Raw genomic sequence first — 18,096 nt, 5'->3', positions numbered from 1 at the left:
CCAATCTGCAGGTCAGGGATTCCTTATGAATTATAGCAAGACCCCCCCCTTTCCCCTTATCGCGGTTACAAGTCTGAATCCTAAAACCGCAAGGTAGGGCAGAGATGGTATCAAAATCAGTGAAAGGGGTTAACCAGGTTTCCGTGAGGAAAAGCAGATCAAGGTTGCTATCCTCGATCAGCAAGTTGATTTCTACCGCATGTTTTGGCAAAGATCTACAATTAAGTAATGCCATCCTCAGGACTTGACTGGTTTTCTTGCCGTTGGTCCCCACAGATCCAGGCTCGGGGCAGGACCGACAGCGGCAGAACGGAGCCATCGTCCAGTCTCGTTGAGAGCAACCTGGATCGCCGTGGTTTTGTAGTGCCAGCAGTTGATCCCTGGCGAGAGCGGCGGGATCATGCCAAGAAATGGGCATAGAGGCTGGCCCTAGGCCCGATCTGGCCCGGACGGGCCCAGACGGGCTTGCCTCTGGCGCGCCTCCGGCGCGCCTCCGGCGCGCCCGCTGCGCGGACGGGAAATGGCCTCCATTTGTGTAGCACCCGGGCCGTGATTCGCCCGTCCGCTAGAGCGCTGAACCTACTCTCTCCCCAAGATGGCGGCCAAAGTCGTCGCCCTTCGGGAGCCTCTTCAGTCCGAGTGTGGCCCTAAATCGGCCCTCGGAGAGCTGGGCACACCGGGGATAAGCGTCCCACGTGTGGAAGTAAAGGCTGTGCAAATTAGCAGATGACACGCAATTTATCACAATCAGGTCAGCACACACAAATGTTAAAACAGTATTAAAATATTTGTATTTTTAAAAAAGATCAAGGGCCTAGCTCCCGGCTATTCTTTTAAATACTTTAGGTGGTCATGCAGAAGATGTTTTTATTCATTTACCATTATCTCCCACTCCTTCTGGTATGGATCAAGGTGATTATGATTGTTTCTCTGAAGCAGTTGACCGGTTGAAAAAGAGGTTTACTGAACAACCTCATATTGTCATGGAAAGATATAATTTCTATACAAGACACCAATTAGTTAATGAACCTGTTGACACTTACGTTGAATGTCTCAGGGTTCTGGCTGCAGAGTGTGAGTTTAGAGATCAAATTGACAAATATATTCGTGATCAGTTAATTATTCGTTGTTCTAATAAAAAAGTGCAAGAGCAATTACTTAGACAACGCAATCCATCTTTAGAGGAAACTATTCGCATTGCTAAGAGTGTTGAACGTTCCATTACTTCTTTTAATACCATTAATGTGGATAAAATTACTACTGGTGTAGCTGCTATTAATGTCAAAGACTACTTCTAAAGCTCAAGTATTACCTAAAAACAAAACCTTCATTAAAGGACCCCCTATACAAAGTAATTACAAACCACAAAAGAATTCAAGGAAGGTATTTTGTAATCGTTGTGGGTCAAAATCTCATTCCTTTCAATTTAGACAATGTCCAGCAAGAGGTAAGGAATGTTTTAAATGCAAAAAGATTGGGCATTTTTGGTAATTATTGTCTATCCAATAGAAGAGTAGCTATTCTTTCAGATTTGGAGATGCAAGAAGAAACTTCTACAGAACAACCTTTTGAAAATGAAATCCTTGCTATCACTCAGAGTCATAAATTAGGTCAAGTTGTAGTTGATGATGAGGATATTGATTCAGAACCATACATTCCTCCCATGTGCACCATTTCAGTTGAAGGAAAGAATATTGAAGTTATGGCTGATTCTGGCTCTCCTTATACAATCATTTCTGATGCTTCTATAAAGCTTGGGATAACAAACCATTAAAACCTAATGATATTCGTGTGTTTGGTTTTGGAGGCAAGGAAATTGATATGTTGGGTTATTTTGTGTCTGACATTTCTTTTAAACACAAGACTATTTGTGGTAAAGTTTATGTAGCGATTGACGGATTACAAGTACTAGGCTGGAAACATCAACGAAAATTTGACATTACATTACGTCCAAATGCCAAAACTCAAGTGTGTTTTGTTGAAGATTTACATATTAATAGTGTTGAGTGTAAGGACACTGACAGTTTGACATCAGATCTGCTTAAGAAACACAAAAATGTATTTAAAAACTAACTTGGAAAGGTTAAAGGTTTTTCACATAAAATTGTGTTAAAAAAGAATGCCATTCCCCCAAACATAAATTAAGGAATGTTCCTTTATCAGTCAGAAGTGAACTATGTTCTGAAGGTGTAAATGAACCTGTCAATGCATCTGAATGGGTTTCTCCCATTGTTTTTGTTAAAAAAAAAAAAATGGCGAGCTCAGAATGTGCACGGATTTGAGATCTGTAAATTAACAAATTGTTACGGAATGTCATCCTTTGCCTAAAATACAAGATTTATTGGCTGAATTAGAGGGGCCAAAAGTGTTTAGTACTATAGATCTCAAGTCTGCGTACCATCAGGTGGAATTAACTGAAGATTCTAGAGATATTACAACCTTCATCACACCTGATGGTACGTTTAGATCGATTAGGATGCCTTTTGGTCTCTCTTCAGCAGCTTCAGTTTTTCAGAAGCTAATGAATTCCTTATTCAAAGACAATGAAAAAGTTATTGGTTTTCAAGATGACATTTTAGTGTTTTCTGATTCTGTTGAAAAACATAAGGAAAGCTTGGATAAAGTTTTGTCCATCTTAGATGGTAAGGAAATGACCATTCGTTTTGACAAGTGCAAATTTTTTGCTTCAGAAATTGAGTATTTAGGACATACTAATGGTTCTAAAGGTATTTTTCCTAAGAAAGATCTTCTTTCTTCCATTAAAAATATGAAGGAACCCAAAGACAAAGATCAACTAAAATCGTTCTTAGGTTTATGTGAATACTATTCTAGATTTGTTAAAAACTTTTCTGACATTGTTTTACCTTTAAGGTTATTACTTAAAAAAGGATGTAAATTTGTATGGTTAAGTGAACATTCTTCTGCTGTGACTGCAATTAAGACAGCTATTATTGATTGTAAACCTCTTTCTCCATTTTCTGCCACAGTGTAATTACGGTTGATGCTAGTTCCACTGGACTTGGTGCTGTGTTCAGTCAAGTCAGGGGTAACAAGGAAGTTACTATTGCTTTTGCGTCCAGACCTTTGTCTATTGCTGAAGCTAACTATTCCACTATTAAAAGGGAGGCGTTAGGTCGTTCATGGGCAGTTGAACATTTCAAAACATATCTTTGGGGAAGTCTTAAAATAAAGACTGATCACAGACCTTTGATTTCATTGCGGTCTAATAATGGCATAGGTAAAGCATCTTCAAGATTAATACGTATCCTTGCCAAACTTTATGAATATAATTTTGAAATAATTGATATTCCTGGTTCACAAAACACTAGAGCTGATTGATTGTCCAGATTGTAGCCGGATCTAAAATTTGCAAATAAATCCGAATGTTTTGATGAGTGTGTAGTAGCATCTGTAGATTATGTGGTTTTTTCTTTATCTGATCTTATTTCAAAAGATAAATGGTTTAAAGCAATGAAGTTAGATGAAAGTCTGTCTTTGGTAAAAAAAATATATCATAGATGGTTGGCCACTTGAGAGAAGTCTTTCTAAAGAACTTGCTGTGTTTTGGAAGGTAAAAGATGAATTGACATATAATGACAACTTAATTTTAAACGGTGATTGTTTTGTTCCGCCAAATTCTATCAGACAAAAAATCATTTCTATTGCTCATCTGGGTCACTTAGGTCAGTCTAGCACAATTAAAAAAGTTAGAGAAATATTTTGGTGGCCTTATATGGATGATAACATTGTTTACTTTGTTAAAAAAAAATTCTTATGTGCTAATTCAGACAAAGTATTAAAACCCTTACATTCTGATTCAGTGAGAGTTGAAATTCCTGACAAGCCTTGGAGAATATTAGCTATTGATATTTTGGGTCCTTATGAGGGTATTCAAACTCATAAGTTATACAGTAGTTGTCATTGATTATTTCTCCAAATGGGTTGAATACAAATGGTTGTCTCTGATTGATTCTTGTTCTATTATTGAATTTCTTAAGGAGATTTTTAAAAGAGAAGGTTTTCCGTTGACTATTTTGTCAGATAATGGAACTCAATTTACTTCTCATTTGTTTGAAGTTTTTCTTAAAAAACTTAATATCAAACATATTAAAACAGCATTGTATTCTCCTAATATGAATGGTCTTGTGGAAAGGTTTAACAGGATTTTGGTAGAAGGTATACAATTGGCTTTAAAATGTCATATTGATGTTAAAATCCATGTTGCTGATTTAGTTTGGTCTTATTTATGTACACCACATTCTTCTACGAAATTCTCCTTTTTTGCTACTTAACCCCTTGCGCGCTAGCGGTTTTCCCGCTGTGCGCTGACTTTTGCGGAAACCCGCGTTACATGACGAGCTCGTCATGAGCGTACGACAGGCGTAACTCAGGACGAGCTGAGCTCGTCATGAACGTAGAAGGGGTTAAAGGTAGAAATTCCCAACAAGAAATATCTCTTTCTTGGGTTGAGAAAGTCAACTCAAACTTGGATTAGAACAATGTGTACAGATTAGCAAAGGAGAATGCTTGTTATTTTAACAAGGCTGTTCCTTCAATAAAACCAAAGTTATGTATTGGTGATAGAGTTAAAGTTAAATTACCTACGTTTGTAAAGAAAGGTCAATCAACATTTTCAGAAGTTTTTGTCATATGTAAAATTGGCAAAACTTAAGTTCTTCTGGGTAAAGGATCTTGGTGGAACATTTCTAAAGCTGCTAAAGTTGATCCTTTTATTTTTAAAGGACACAATTCTATGGATCCAGATTTTGCCAGTGATACTGTAAATCCAAATGAGGAGTCAAAATCTACCAACAATGGTCATGAACTATTTGATTGTAATGTTGCTTCTCATGCACAAATGAATTCTCATGATGTTAATGCGTCTAAAAGACAAAAACGTATTCTCAAAAAATGTGATGTTTTTATTATTTATCATTAATTAAACTGTATGTATTTTCTCTTTTCATTATTTATTAAGGGAGGGGATGTGTAGTATTGTGTTCTCTATGTCGTCATTATAGAATGTTTTCTATGTGAGAATTCTGGATAGAATTCTCCTTGTAATTCCTTTTAGAATGGTTAATTTGTAGTATTCTTTACATGACTTGTGTATCTTTAAATGTGCTTGTTTTGGTTCATGTTAACTGGATCATACTGTTGTCAGTTGCACTGCTGATCTCTTACCGAGTTGATGCTCCAATAAATACTTCTATACTTATTCTGGATTTCTTGGATTATTTACCACCATTTCATCCTACTACAATAAGTATCTTCAGAAAGGGCCCCCAACGGTTTCTCAATTAGACAGATCCCAGAAGTTCAAATCAGTTTGCCCCAATTCTCCAACAAACCATGAGAAAAATAACAAGGAAGCTGAATGAAAGGAAAAAGAGCCTAACTTTTTTTATCAAACCTGACAGCTCTCCGACTACAAGAGATTCAGGAAAGACTTGAAGCACAGTATCTCCAGGCAAGCCTTTAATCAATGGCTTCAGGCTGTGTGCTAGCGCACCCTAACTCGCAATATGAATGAGACTGAGTCAAATCCGCCTGGCGGAATAACAGGCAAAAACCAATTCCCTCACTTAGCAGTTCCTTCTCAAGGTGTTAAAAAAAGACCCAGACCACATAGCCAATCATGTAAATTGCTAGGAAAAGCACACTGTGGACTTTGCCAATAGCTTGCTACAAATCACCCTCCCTCAAACTATAACCCTGTGTAGAAAATCATGGCAGAGATTTGTTTGCTGCGCTATGTCCTACTCTACAGTTTTACACGCTGAACATGTTATTGGAAAGTGAGTACACCCACAAGACACCCACACAGAAATCGGGGTCCAGCACACATTAATCCACCCACAATCTACTCTCCCTTGCTCCAGTTTGCCCCCATAGACCACCCTCAAAGGATCACCCAGTAAATAATGGTTGAAAACAATGCTCGCAGTTAGCGTGTCGACATGGAGCTGAGATTCTCTTACCCTCGCCTCATGCGCCCCACCCTCCTCCCCCGATCCCTCACTTCCAAAGTTATGAATCCCCGGTTAAGTTCAGAACCTGGATTAATATCGAGTATTACCCTCTACAGGGAACAATGGACTAATAACTGTCATACGGGCAAAGGTGACAACAACCTTACCAACGACATCATCCACGGTGTCTCCCAACATCTCCGCTGGAGACAGTAGAGATGTAGAGACTAATGGACACGCTGCTATGCAACATGAAATATTGACATCAATTGTAATGCCGCAGCAATTAAGTATGATTATTGTATGACATGTATATATCTAAAATCCAATATAAGGTTTTCTCAACATAAAATGTTATTGGAAAGTGAGGCTCATGTCTTCTTCTAAGTCCTCTTTTCTGACTGGTAAGTAAGCATATCACGTGTGCTGCTTGCTCTAACCCACAGATTAGTGTACAAACAGGACAGGGTCACCCTTTTGCACATTTATGACACATCAATAACGCTTAACTGTTCTTAGTGCTGCAATCGTGGGGAATCCAGTCGGATTCCCAAATCATCAGTTATCATTAGGTCAGATCCGGGACAGCACCAATGACTTTGCTGACAATGAGACACATTCAGAGGTGCCTATACTATGCGTCCATACTAGCGACTTGCATGGGGTGAGACAGGGAACTTATTTTCAATTCCAGCTAGAATCAACTTAAATACCTCGTTTAACAAGACATCAGCAATTCTTTTATTAGAGACTCATCCTGGCTGGGAGCTACTTGGAGTCTAACAACTTGATCCTAATGAGGAAATAACAATTTAGCATGCTGTCACTTTAGGAGCACTCAAGCAAAACTATGATTTGGAGGCAGTTTTGTAAGAGAAATGTGCTGTAACAATATCCGATGAATCTCATATTACTTAATACACGTTTACGAGTGATTCTACTGACATCCATTCATTTGGCACTTAATAATCTTAGGCATTTATTACTACAGAAAGGGATAGACACCATTTAGCAACTTCAAAATAATGAAACAATGAGACAAAGAACAGTACGGTTCTAAATGTATGTCTTGTAGTTTAAATGAAGCACCTTGATGCTGGTTTAAAAGTCAATAGGGTATGGTAAGGAATTATAATTTGTGGCCTGCCTGTAATATTAGAGTATCTGCAACAAAAACAGTAACTCACTGAGCTATCTACAAAAAAAAATTCAAATCTGTGAACCAGTAGGTTACTGCTGTGCAAGCTCTACGTTATTCAATGGTGGGGAAACGTGTGATTAGACTGGACAAAGAGCACGCCATCATGTTCATAATCAACAAGATTTATGTTGCTACTATGATATACTGGATTTCGCTGGGTACACAATGATGTCTAAAGGAAGACCCTGAGCCCCGTATGATATTTCAAGCTCTGAGGTGTTCGTGATCAACACAGTAAGACAGAACATATATACTATTATACTTTTCCTTGTTTACAATTTCTCTGGGTCAGATGTAACATATAAAAGTACCAATAGACTTGCAGACTCCGCTCCGCGTCACTCCCTTGCCTCCCTATTTATGGCATCCACGAGAATTTTCCATTTCTTGCACTGCCCCTTCTGATATAATATATGTAATTAGTCATGCAGTCCTGTCAAGTATCACGCATCAGTCGTGACACTAACGCATTTCAGTGCGGTGTTCCGCATCACCGCACTGAAATGCATTGTCGCGCATAAAGCATGGTGGCTGAGTTGCCTGTTAAGTGCCGCCAACAATCTGTGTGTGTCAGCTGTCAGTGCAGTGTTTTGCCTGTAACCTGCCTGTGCGCGCTGCTGCTGCAGTCTCGGGCACTCCCAACTGAGTTAGCTTATGCCTGGAGGGCAGTGCTACAATGTATCTTCTTGGGATTGTTGATTCCCGCGGCGCCGCGCAGCTTTGAGTCACTGTGTTAGGCTGCCTGGCGCCACTGCAGAGTAGCGCTCAATAGCTACTACCGCGAGAGCTGTGGACCCAGTCAGAGTGTGGGACACAATTTGTGGACTTGGTGCCGTGGGACCTCACGTCCTGTTGCATTAGATCAGGGAGCAGAGAGGCAGTTTGCGTGTAGCTCTGGTCGTAAATTTGTCATGACGCGGTCCACAGCGCAGGTGCTCGCACCGAATTTTATAAATTAATTTCGGAGCCCGCCTGGCCGAGGGAGAGTGCAATGGACAGGGCGTTATGGAGTGAACCAGTGACTCACTAATCGTCACTGTTTGCAGCGGCCGCCAGGACTCACTGAGGGAATGAAATTATAATCATGGTGCCAGGCAGGGTCTATTTTCAACTCCGTCCGCCCCGTGCTGTTGTTATTCCCACCCACCCCCCCTGAGAATTTAATATTTTAGGAGAGGAGTCGTGACATAGGAGCAGTCAGGACAGTGTTACTGGGGGCCTCGCCCGGAACTCGCAAGAGTGACAGGACAGTGCCCAGGCCTGGGCGAGTATCACTGGAGGCAGGCCGAGGGAGGACAAACTCTAATTGCCACGTCCCCGGCGGTGGCTGGCGGCCCTAGCCTGGCTGTAATTTATGGCGCGCCAAAAAGTTAAAGGGCAGAATTGGTTGAGTGTTATGGGAGCCAGGCAACCAATCTGCTAACTCTGAAGTAGATTATTGTCAGCATCATGCACTTGACATATACCTGCCTCACCTGAATGACGGTAAGAGTGACAATGTTTTCATAAACAGTAGATATTGTGACGTAGATACAAATTACTGAGTTGTGCTAACCTCGAGCTTTGCGAGGGAAAAGTTGGTGTTTTTCCTGAATAGAGGTGGTCCCGAGTACAGCGACTGTTACCTACATTAATTTAAAGCAATATTTGTATTATAGTTTATTAGCTTGTTGCGTGAGCCAAATAAAAGATCCAAGCAAGGTAAGTGCAGGATAAAGAATTCATTCACTTCGCAGGGTAGAAAGCACAAAATAGCTCTTCTGCAATCCTGAAGCACTGTAGCAATAAAAATCGTAACCTGCATGAGTGTCACTGAGCAATATAATTAGAAGAGTAATTGTGGTTAAATACGTGCGCAATAAACTATTTTAAACAGTGCACGTTATATGTTATCGACCAGGCAACAGATGTAGCCCGGAATCAGTCCACAGAACTCACTGTCTCAAGTACAGCTCTCTTTTATTCTCTCTCTGCCGTTGATAGTCTGGCTGACAGCTCTTACCTGTTTATATGCTGCTACAGTCCATATATAAAGTTTACTTCATGCTTATGACTTCTCTTCAACGCAGTTACTAATCGGAATGTCATTCAGGAATGGCCATGACACTTTCTATATTGCTACCATTATTCTTTCTGACTGTATTACTCCTTCCAGGCTTTTGTGTTTAGGATTATTGGGACATCATCCTGAGCTGGGAAACTGATAAATAAGTGCCCCTTCTCCAAAAATGTATGGTGCGTTAATAAAACAACTATAACTGCACACCCCTGTTGCCTGTGTCAAACATTAACCGTGTCTCTTTTGGTGTGTGTCATCGTCTGCCATATATTCGGATTTTCCCATAAGGGGACATACTGTTTTACACACAACAGCACCCTGGCTGGCTGTAACCTATATGTTCCCCTCGTCTTCATTGCTTGATTTTACTCGCGAGAAAGTGTCACTCCTAGTCGTTGAAATGTCACTCATAATTACACTGAAATTATGAAAATGTCACACATAGCAATCTCAAACCTTGGCAGCTATGGTCATGTGAATTCGATACATGCCGGACAGCTAACTACATGGCACTCTGACAACCCAGACCGTTCTTAACATTGTGCACAATGATTTCTCTAGCAGGTGTATAATGCTGTTACCATAAAAATGAGAATGGGCGCATAATTGCATTTGCTCCCACCAGCAGTTCTAGAAGTATCACAACAGTAAGCTGAACAGATGGCACTGGCAGATATGCGCTATACGAACGCTGCTTACAAAACATAACTGTACACATGTTAGTACGAAATAGTCAGCCCTTTTATTTAAAATGACTGGCACTCATCTCCTGAAAGTAGTGAATGAGCAGACTCACAGCTGGTGCGAAGTCCTCAAACAGCGGTCTGCATGAAAGCAGAGTAATGACATTCTACTATACAAAACAACTGCACCAGTGAACCGAATTATACCACACTGCCACCCCCACGACCGGCCAATTACGGTGCGTTGCAATTGGTTAACGCTAAGGTACCAACTGCGTGATCTAAACTCGGAGTCCGAGGCCGGAACTTCGGCAGAGTCTTTAAAAGGTGGATACAATAGCAGCTACTATCAAAAAAGTTACGCATGCAGATTATCAAATATCGCAAATTAAACTGCTTTATTAAAGAACGTTTACATTCTCGGTATAACATCTTAAATTTGGCAGCCTCAAGACACACAACTCGCGGCTACTCACAGCAGAAGGGGCACCGCTCGCTGCCGACCGCCGGGGCACTCATGGGCATGAAAGTGTAGGTGGAACACCATAAGAAAAGGCCCAGGTAAAACGCAGAAGTGCCTGCGCTTCCGCGCGTTGGGAAGCGGGGAACGTTTACCTTTGAATTCCTGTAAACATTCAGCTCTCACACACCACAGGACCCCAGCGCTGTCCTCCTCTCGAGGACCCCGCGTACAAAGGGAATTAGCGCACTGCCTGCAAGGTAGCGGAAGAAAAAACGCCGGTACGGAGTGTGAAGCAATAACACCAGAAGAGAAGGCAAGGCGTAAAGCAAACTGGGGGAACAGATCAGTACAAGGGAACGGCGAGTTCCGGGGAGAAAGAAGTATCTAGCAGGCGACTTTTTAGACAGCCCGCAAGAGATCAAACGTCATACGCATCATTCAGACACTGCCGAAGACCAGTCCATTCACCTTCTTCTGTGGGGAATACGGAAGGAAAGTGTGATAGGGCTTTGGCCAACCATATACTCAGTACAACGAAGATATAAAATAAGGAAATAGCTGCGTGCAACGACTCCTAGAGTTTGGTTTGTTCAATCAGGGCCGTATCTCCTAACAAACTTACACCGGCCATAGCGTTGCAAGAACATAACGCACGGAATGAGAGAACAGTGTTACCACGGAAGAGGAGGGAAGATACCACGGGGTTTGACATGTTGTTGGAACGTCACTCAGAGGAGCGAGACAAGTGGAAGACACCCGTTGCTGCGCATGTAAGCAGTGGCGGCCATGCCAGGGTCAGGCGAGCCTGGTTTAATAATGTTTTGGTCTCTGGAACGTGCAAATCTAGTTGTGCAACCGCACGTGTATGTAAACAGTGCTTAAGAATGCGGCTGGAACATGACAGGACTATATATATATATATATATATATATATATTCACTGAAAAAAACATAGGTTTCAAACCAAGTTAGCTAAACATTATACTCATACAAAACCAATGAAATTCCCACGTTATAGTTAGTTGGACTCACTATAACTCGCGCGCCCGCAATCCACTGCTGATGATGTCACATATTACATCATTCGTGACATGGTCAGTGACATCACTGATGACATCTCAAATGACATCACTGATGACATCATCCAGTGTCTGTGTGTGTCTGTAAAGTTAAAATATGTTTAACATATTGAAGAATGGTGTATGTATGAGTGTCTGGATAAAGGATTTAGTAGGTGCGTGTCTGACTGTATGAGTGGGTGATTAAATGTGTCTTACTGAATGCATGGGTTAGTGACTAAACTGTTTGAATGTGTGCATCATTATGTCTGTTGTTGTGTAAGCTGCTGCATATATTGATTAGTAGCTATATGACTGGCTATATGGGTTATTGATTGGTTGCCCAAGTGTTTGTATGTGAGGGTGAGTGTGTGTGGGAGTGGCTGGGAGGTGTGTGACTCTGTGCCTAGATGTGTGAGCAGTTGATTCACTAGGTGTATGGGTTCAAGAGTGGATGTGGAAACAGCTGTATGGGCAGTTGACTGTGTGCATGGGTGTGTTGGTGAGTGAATGGATATCTCAGTGTACATGTCCAAGTAAGAACATAAGTTAAAACACAGTGCATGTGAGAGTTGGCATATATCAATGACTATACATGGGAGCCTGTGATTGCGTAAGTGGCTGTTTGGATCAATGTGTAGTTGTATCAGTGATTGTAAAAGAGAGTAAGTATGTGTTAGTATATGTTTTAATAAGTAAGGTTATGTGTGCTATAACTGTATAGATGAGGAAATGGGAGTGTGATTGTTTCTTTGCATAACTGACTAGGTTTGTGAGTAACTCCATGGATGAGTGGCACTGTGTGAGTGTCTGTATAGGTGTATGAGTGCATATGATAGTGCATTGATGAGTGTCTGTATGTATGAGTGATTGTATGGGTGAATGAGTGGATGTGTGTGTAGACTTAGGAATCAGTGAGTGTGTATGTAGTAAATGGTATTGGTGTGTCAATGGTTTCAGGAATGGTAGTCTGTATTCAACACTGGATGTATCAAAGGTTAGATTAGAGTGTGAGGAGGTGCATTATATTATCACATGGATGATGTCATCAGTGATGTCATTTGAGATGTCATCAGTGATGTCACTGACCATGTCATGAATGATGTAATATGTGACATCATCAGCAGTGGATTGCGGGCGCGCGAGTTATAGTGAGTCCAACTAACTAGAACGTGGGAATTTCATTGGTTTTGTATGAGTAAAATGTTTAGCTAACTATAACTGGTGTGAAACCTATGGTTTTTTCAGTGAATTTCAAAGGTTTTTGAAATGCTAATTCCTAACTATAACAAATGTTAAACCTATGGTTTTTTCAGTGAATTTCAAAGGTTTTGTTTTTTTGTGTTCAGAAGTTTTTATTGGGAGCTTCAGAGATATACACCTGGACAAAAATAAATAACTAACAGAATAAAGAATACATATATAACTGCAAATAATGGAGTAACAAAAATTGGCGTAAAAGGGCATGTACACGAGTCGTGTCAGAGATCTTGCAGTAAAAATAAATAAACAAATTTATACATACGTTAACCAACAAATATTGTATCCAATGTTGCATGAAGGAAAGCATACCAAGACATGGAATGATAATGTCACCTCCGCTGTAAAACAGATACAACGTAAGTTATACAGTTACGTGAAACATATATGTATACATAGGAGAGTTGTAATTGATAACCCTTGACGATGAGTGTACAGAGTCATAGAGTGGTAACTCTACCACCCCAGCAGGCAAGATAGGGAGGTGAAAATACGAAGTGGGCGCGAGGGGACCAAGCTTCAAGGAGGCTTGTGTAGGTCAAAGTGATCGTCTAACGAGGGCCAGATTTTCCTGAGTGGCGGACGCCATGGGGTTGTGGTTAAGGCTATATTGTCAGCCCCTCTTAAGTTGGTGACCCAGTTCAACCAATGGGGGAAAGAAGCTGAGTTCGTGCTTTTCCAGTTATTAAGTATGATTTTAACCGCAGCCGTCAGCAATAGGTCGAGTAGGGCTTTGTCATTATCATTGAGCGAGACGGCTTTGGTAAAACCTAGGACGAGCGCTGAGAATTCCCTTGGGAGGGTGATATGGAGGACTTTTGATATAAAATCAAAGATTCTGTCCCAGTAGGAGGTTACACAGGGGCATCTGAAAAGTAAGTGTTAAAGGTCCCCTCCCTCACCTGTACAGTTCCAGCACGTGTCATCGGCCTTGATATTGTGCAGAAACAGCCTCCTAGGTGTCCAGAAGGCCTTATGAAGTAGCCAGAACTTGGTTTGTGAGAGTGTAGGGCTTATTTTGTGGCGAGTGGTGGACTCCCAAGTTCTGGCCCAGTCTGCCTCTGAGGTAGGTGTGGATGAGAACGAGTCCCAGTAGCGTTGGAGAGGCTCGGTTATGGCGGACGATTGTGGGCGTATACGTTTATATATTCTAGAGACTTGGTGGCCCAGTTTGTTAAGTGAGGTGAGCAAGCCGGGGAGGGAGGGGGTGACGTCCTTCAGGTTAGCCTTTGCTAGTGCTACTTTAATGTGTAAGAAGTTCTAGAATTCAACGTGGTGTAGAAGGAATCTATTCTGTATTTCACTAAAGGTAAGTGGTAACGAATTTTCGGTGAGTTGGTGGGGGAATAGTATACCTTTTTCTATCCAAGTGGAGTAATTTAGAGTTTTCCCTTTGTATGTTACGGCGGCATTGTGCCAGAGCGACTCCCAGTATGAGTGCCGGAATTGATGTGGTAGGTGTTTACTAACTTGGAGAAGAGCCATTTTGGTATTCTTGAAGATAGGGCCCGAGCCTAAGGTGGGACGGAGTCTAATGGTGAGTAGGGCACATGGGTTGAGACCTTTTAATATTGACCTTTCCACAGAGAGCAACACAGGGGTATATTCAGTCTGTGAGGTTAGCGAGTACGAGCCCTGTTTTGCTAAAAAGGCAATTTGGTAAATCTTGAAGTCCGCCAGGTTGACTCCTCCTAATTTTTTGTCTAAACGTGGTTTCTTTAAACTAATTCTGGCTTTCTTGCCCTGCCATAGAAAGGATGAGATCAGTTTGTCCAATTTACAATGAAACTCTTTGGAGAGCATGAGTGGAAGCATTGTGATGAGGTAGTTGACCAGGGGGGATATCATCATTTTTATGGTTTCTATACGGCCCCACCAGGTAATGAAACGGGGTGACCAACCGTCTAGCAGTCGTTGGCCAGGGTTGTGTTTTCATTATGTTTAAGGGTACTTAGAAGGTTATCGGTGAATTCTATCCCCAAATATTTAATCACGTCAGTTTGCCAGATTAGGCCCGAGTCGCCCAGCACTTCTCTAGAGGTGTGGACATTTAGAGGTTTTACCTCGGATTTATCTCTATTTAATTTGTAGCCTGATAGGGAGGAGTATTTGTCAATTGAGGACATAAGGCCAGCGATGGAGTTAGTAGGGTCTTCCGTAGTGATTAGGATGTCGTCAGCATACGCTGCTAACTTGACTCGTGTGTCGCCGAAGGAGATACCCGCAATGTCTCTATTATTTTTAATGTCTGTAAGGAGGGGTTCAAGGGCTAAGAGAAAAAGAGCTGGGTAGAGAGGGCAGCCTTGTCTGGTACCTTGGTGCAGGCGGAACGGGTCGGATAGGGTGCCATTTATAGCTATCCTGGCAGATGGGGCAGAGTATAGGGCCATCACCATCTTGGTAAAGGATTCGCGAAGGTTAAAAGAGTGCATGCACCGCCGTAGGAAGGACCACAAGACCTTGTCAAAGGCCTTTTCCGCGTCCAAGGTTATCGCTACCATTGGGGAGGAAGAGGTCTTTGCTTTTTCTAGAAGGTGACACAGCAGTCTCATGTTGTCGTTTGACATCCGGTGTTTTAGGAAGCCAACCTGCGAGGGGCTAATTAGTTTGTGGAGGATGGAATTTAGTCTGGTCGCCAATATTTTTGCATACATTTTGCAATCAAGATTTATCAAAGAGATGGGGCGGTAATTTTTAGTGAGGAGGGGGTATTTCCCTTCTTTGGGTATTACTATGATCGTTGCCTCACTCATCGAAGGGGAAACACCGCCGCTGGACGCTGTGGAGTTATAAAGGTTGAGGAGCGGAGGGCTAAGTTGAACTGTAAAGGCCTTATAGAAGGATGCAGTGAAGCCGTCTGGGCATGGGGCCTTATTATTCTTCAGAGTGTTGATTGCTGCTCTGATTTCTGTGCTAGAGACTGGGGAGCCTAGGTGAGTCTTATCTGTTTCTGAAAGTTTGGGAAGGTGGAGTGAATTTAGGTAGTCAGTGCAGGCTGATTCATCTAGTGGTTTGTCGTTTTTGTATAGGTCTTCGTAGAATGTTTTGAATGTGTCAAGGATATTAGATTGTTTAGTGTGTGTGTTGTTTCTGGAATCTTTAATGGACGATATGGTGGACAGTTTCTGTTTATGCTTGAGATAGGAGGCAAGCAGCTTCCCTGCTTTGTTGCCCTCGCAGAGTTTTAGGGCCTTGAAGCGATTGATCCATACCCCCGCTCGCTTGCTGGTGATGGTGTTGTATTCATACTTTTTTTTGGTTAGTGTATCTAGCAATATAGTATCTAACGGGTTGGACTTGTGTTGGGCTTCTAGTACACCAATCTGATGTTCCAAAGATTCTAGTTCTTTATTTAGCGCCTTGTTTGCCTTGGCCCTGATGTTGATGATGACCCCACAGATAGTGGCTTTCAGAGCATCCCACAAGGTGTTGGGTGTAGTGTCGGGGGTGTCATTTATGGTTAGGTATTCCTCAATGGCATTAGCTATTAGTAATTTGTTTGCAGGATCCGAAAGTGTTTCATCATTAAAACGCCATCTCGTGGGTGGGAGAATCGATTTGGAGCCAGCCAGCTTGGTGCGAATACAGGCGTGGTCAGAGACCAATTTAGGGGCTATTTCTGTTTCCTCTATAAGATGTGTGAAGGGGCTTGAGATCAGGATGAAGTCGATACATGAATAAGATTTGTGTGGTGCGGAGTAAAAAGTATAGTCCCCACTGTCCAGATTTTGGAGGCGCCAGGAATCTTTCAAATTATATCTATCACAGAGGCGAAGGAGGGCGTCATGCGAGCGGGATGGGTGGAAGGAACATTTAGATTGCCTATCAAGAATCGGGTCAAGGGGGAGAGTCTCCTCCCACTATCATCAGGTCTTCTGGAGGGATGGGTTCTAATGAGCGGGAGACTGAGTCCCAGAATTCCGGGTCGTCAGCATTTGGGCCATAGATATTTACTACATGAATGGGGTCGTCCTCCCTTAGAAGGTGTGTAACAGAAAGTCTACCTACTTCGTCGTGAGAGTGTGAGACTAGTGTTAGGTTAGCTTTTTTCGCTAATAATGTGATTACCCCTCCTTTTTATGAGTTGCTGGAGAGTTCAGAATGTGTGACGCCCAATGGATGTTCAGAAAGCGTAGGTCATCCTCCGACAATTTGGTTTCTTGGAGTAATATAATGTCCCCCTTAGATTTGGTAAGATACTCGAAAACTTTCCTCCTTTTTACCGGATGGTTGAGGCCCTTAACATTAAGGGAGACTATTGTGAGATCATCGGCTAGTGATGTCGCATTAGCCATTGGAGATGGGTGTCATCGCTGGGAAGTTGCGTGGTAATCTAAGGATATCAGTGAGTATTGCCGTGAGCTGGTCATCATGCGGGCCATTGTGTGGAGATACATTGGACTGCAACGAGATACATATGTCATATGTGAAGTAAGTAAACATAAACAAAATACAGTACAAAACAGAAAGAAAGACTACGAATCTTTGAACTCTTTTAGCTCCATTTTCTCCCTCCCCTCCCCCCACCCCCTTCCACCCCCCCCCTCCCTTCCTCCCCTCCCCCCAAATACGTACATCGGGACTGCGACGGTAGCCCCGTGCAAGGCGGAGTCAGGGATATACAGTTGGTAGCTAGTAACTTCCCTAGACAATGGCAATAGTACGGTAGTAATGAACTCGAAACTCGTTTTACACTGCAAATTGCATTGCGGCTGAAAAAAGACCTATTAACTATAACGGTAAACATTAGTCGAGGCGTGAGAACGTAAGAATTTCACGTTAAGGCGAAATGAGTTTAACGATAGCATTAGAAAATACCAGTATCAATGAGCATTAAAGAGCAACAATAGGGGGGAGGAGCTACGCTAGCAACCAAGATGGCCGCGTAAGCTCCCGGCTCCGTCGACCTCCGCCAGTAGCTGATAAATCCTGCAATCGATCCTAAATTCGCACCGTACCCCCGTGTGGCTGAAGTGTTGCTGAGACTAATGGTGCAATCCCAAGGTTTATATCGTCCTGAATGGCGAAGTTATGCCGTGTTTCATTCTCGGCCTAACACAGCGTGGAAGCCGGGGCCTCGATTTCTGACCTATCCGGGTTGCAGTTGAATAACATCGGCCACGGGACTTGGGTGGAGTCCGGTCTATCGAAGTGGAGATTATCCAGACCGGTTCGATTTGCTCACGGTGATTGGGTGGATGCCGAGGATACGGCGGTGTACCGCTCCTGTTACTGAGGACGGGGATCCGTCGCCCGAAGACCCTGTTGAGCTCCCGGGGTCGACGGGTCTGGATCCTCGCCTTGCGGCGACGGCTTGTGGACCGAGCGCTCATTTCTACCGACCGCTCCATTGGTGCCGGTTTCCCCGGAGTAGTCGACCTCCGGGGTTACGGAACTAATT

General features: G+C 42.5%; 1 protein-coding gene across 10 annotated transcripts in view; it reads right to left on the bottom strand.

Moving 5' to 3' along the window:
- Positions 1–11,020, bottom strand: part of UPF2 (UPF2 regulator of nonsense mediated mRNA decay) — a 1,696,571-nt gene extending 1,685,551 nt beyond the window's left edge. The window contains exon 1 of one of the 10 annotated variants that reach the window (XM_078674159.1): positions 11,001–11,020. In XM_078674159.1, coding sequence (XP_078530285.1) covers positions 11,001–11,009 — 9 coding nt within the window. In that variant the 5' untranslated portion in view covers positions 11,010–11,020. Of the gene's footprint in view, positions 1–10,391; positions 10,628–11,000 lie in introns of those variants that run through there. The other 9 variants (XM_078674161.1, XM_078674162.1, XM_078674163.1 and 6 more) reach the window with 9 other exon arrangements.
- Positions 11,021–18,096: the final 7,076 nt, after the last annotated feature.

This window comes from Lissotriton helveticus, chromosome 1_1 (genome assembly GCF_964261635.1).
Source record: "Lissotriton helveticus chromosome 1_1, aLisHel1.1, whole genome shotgun sequence".
Lineage (NCBI taxonomy): Eukaryota > Metazoa > Chordata > Amphibia > Caudata > Salamandridae > Lissotriton > Lissotriton helveticus.
This window is presented reverse-complemented; position numbering and strand designations above follow the sequence as displayed.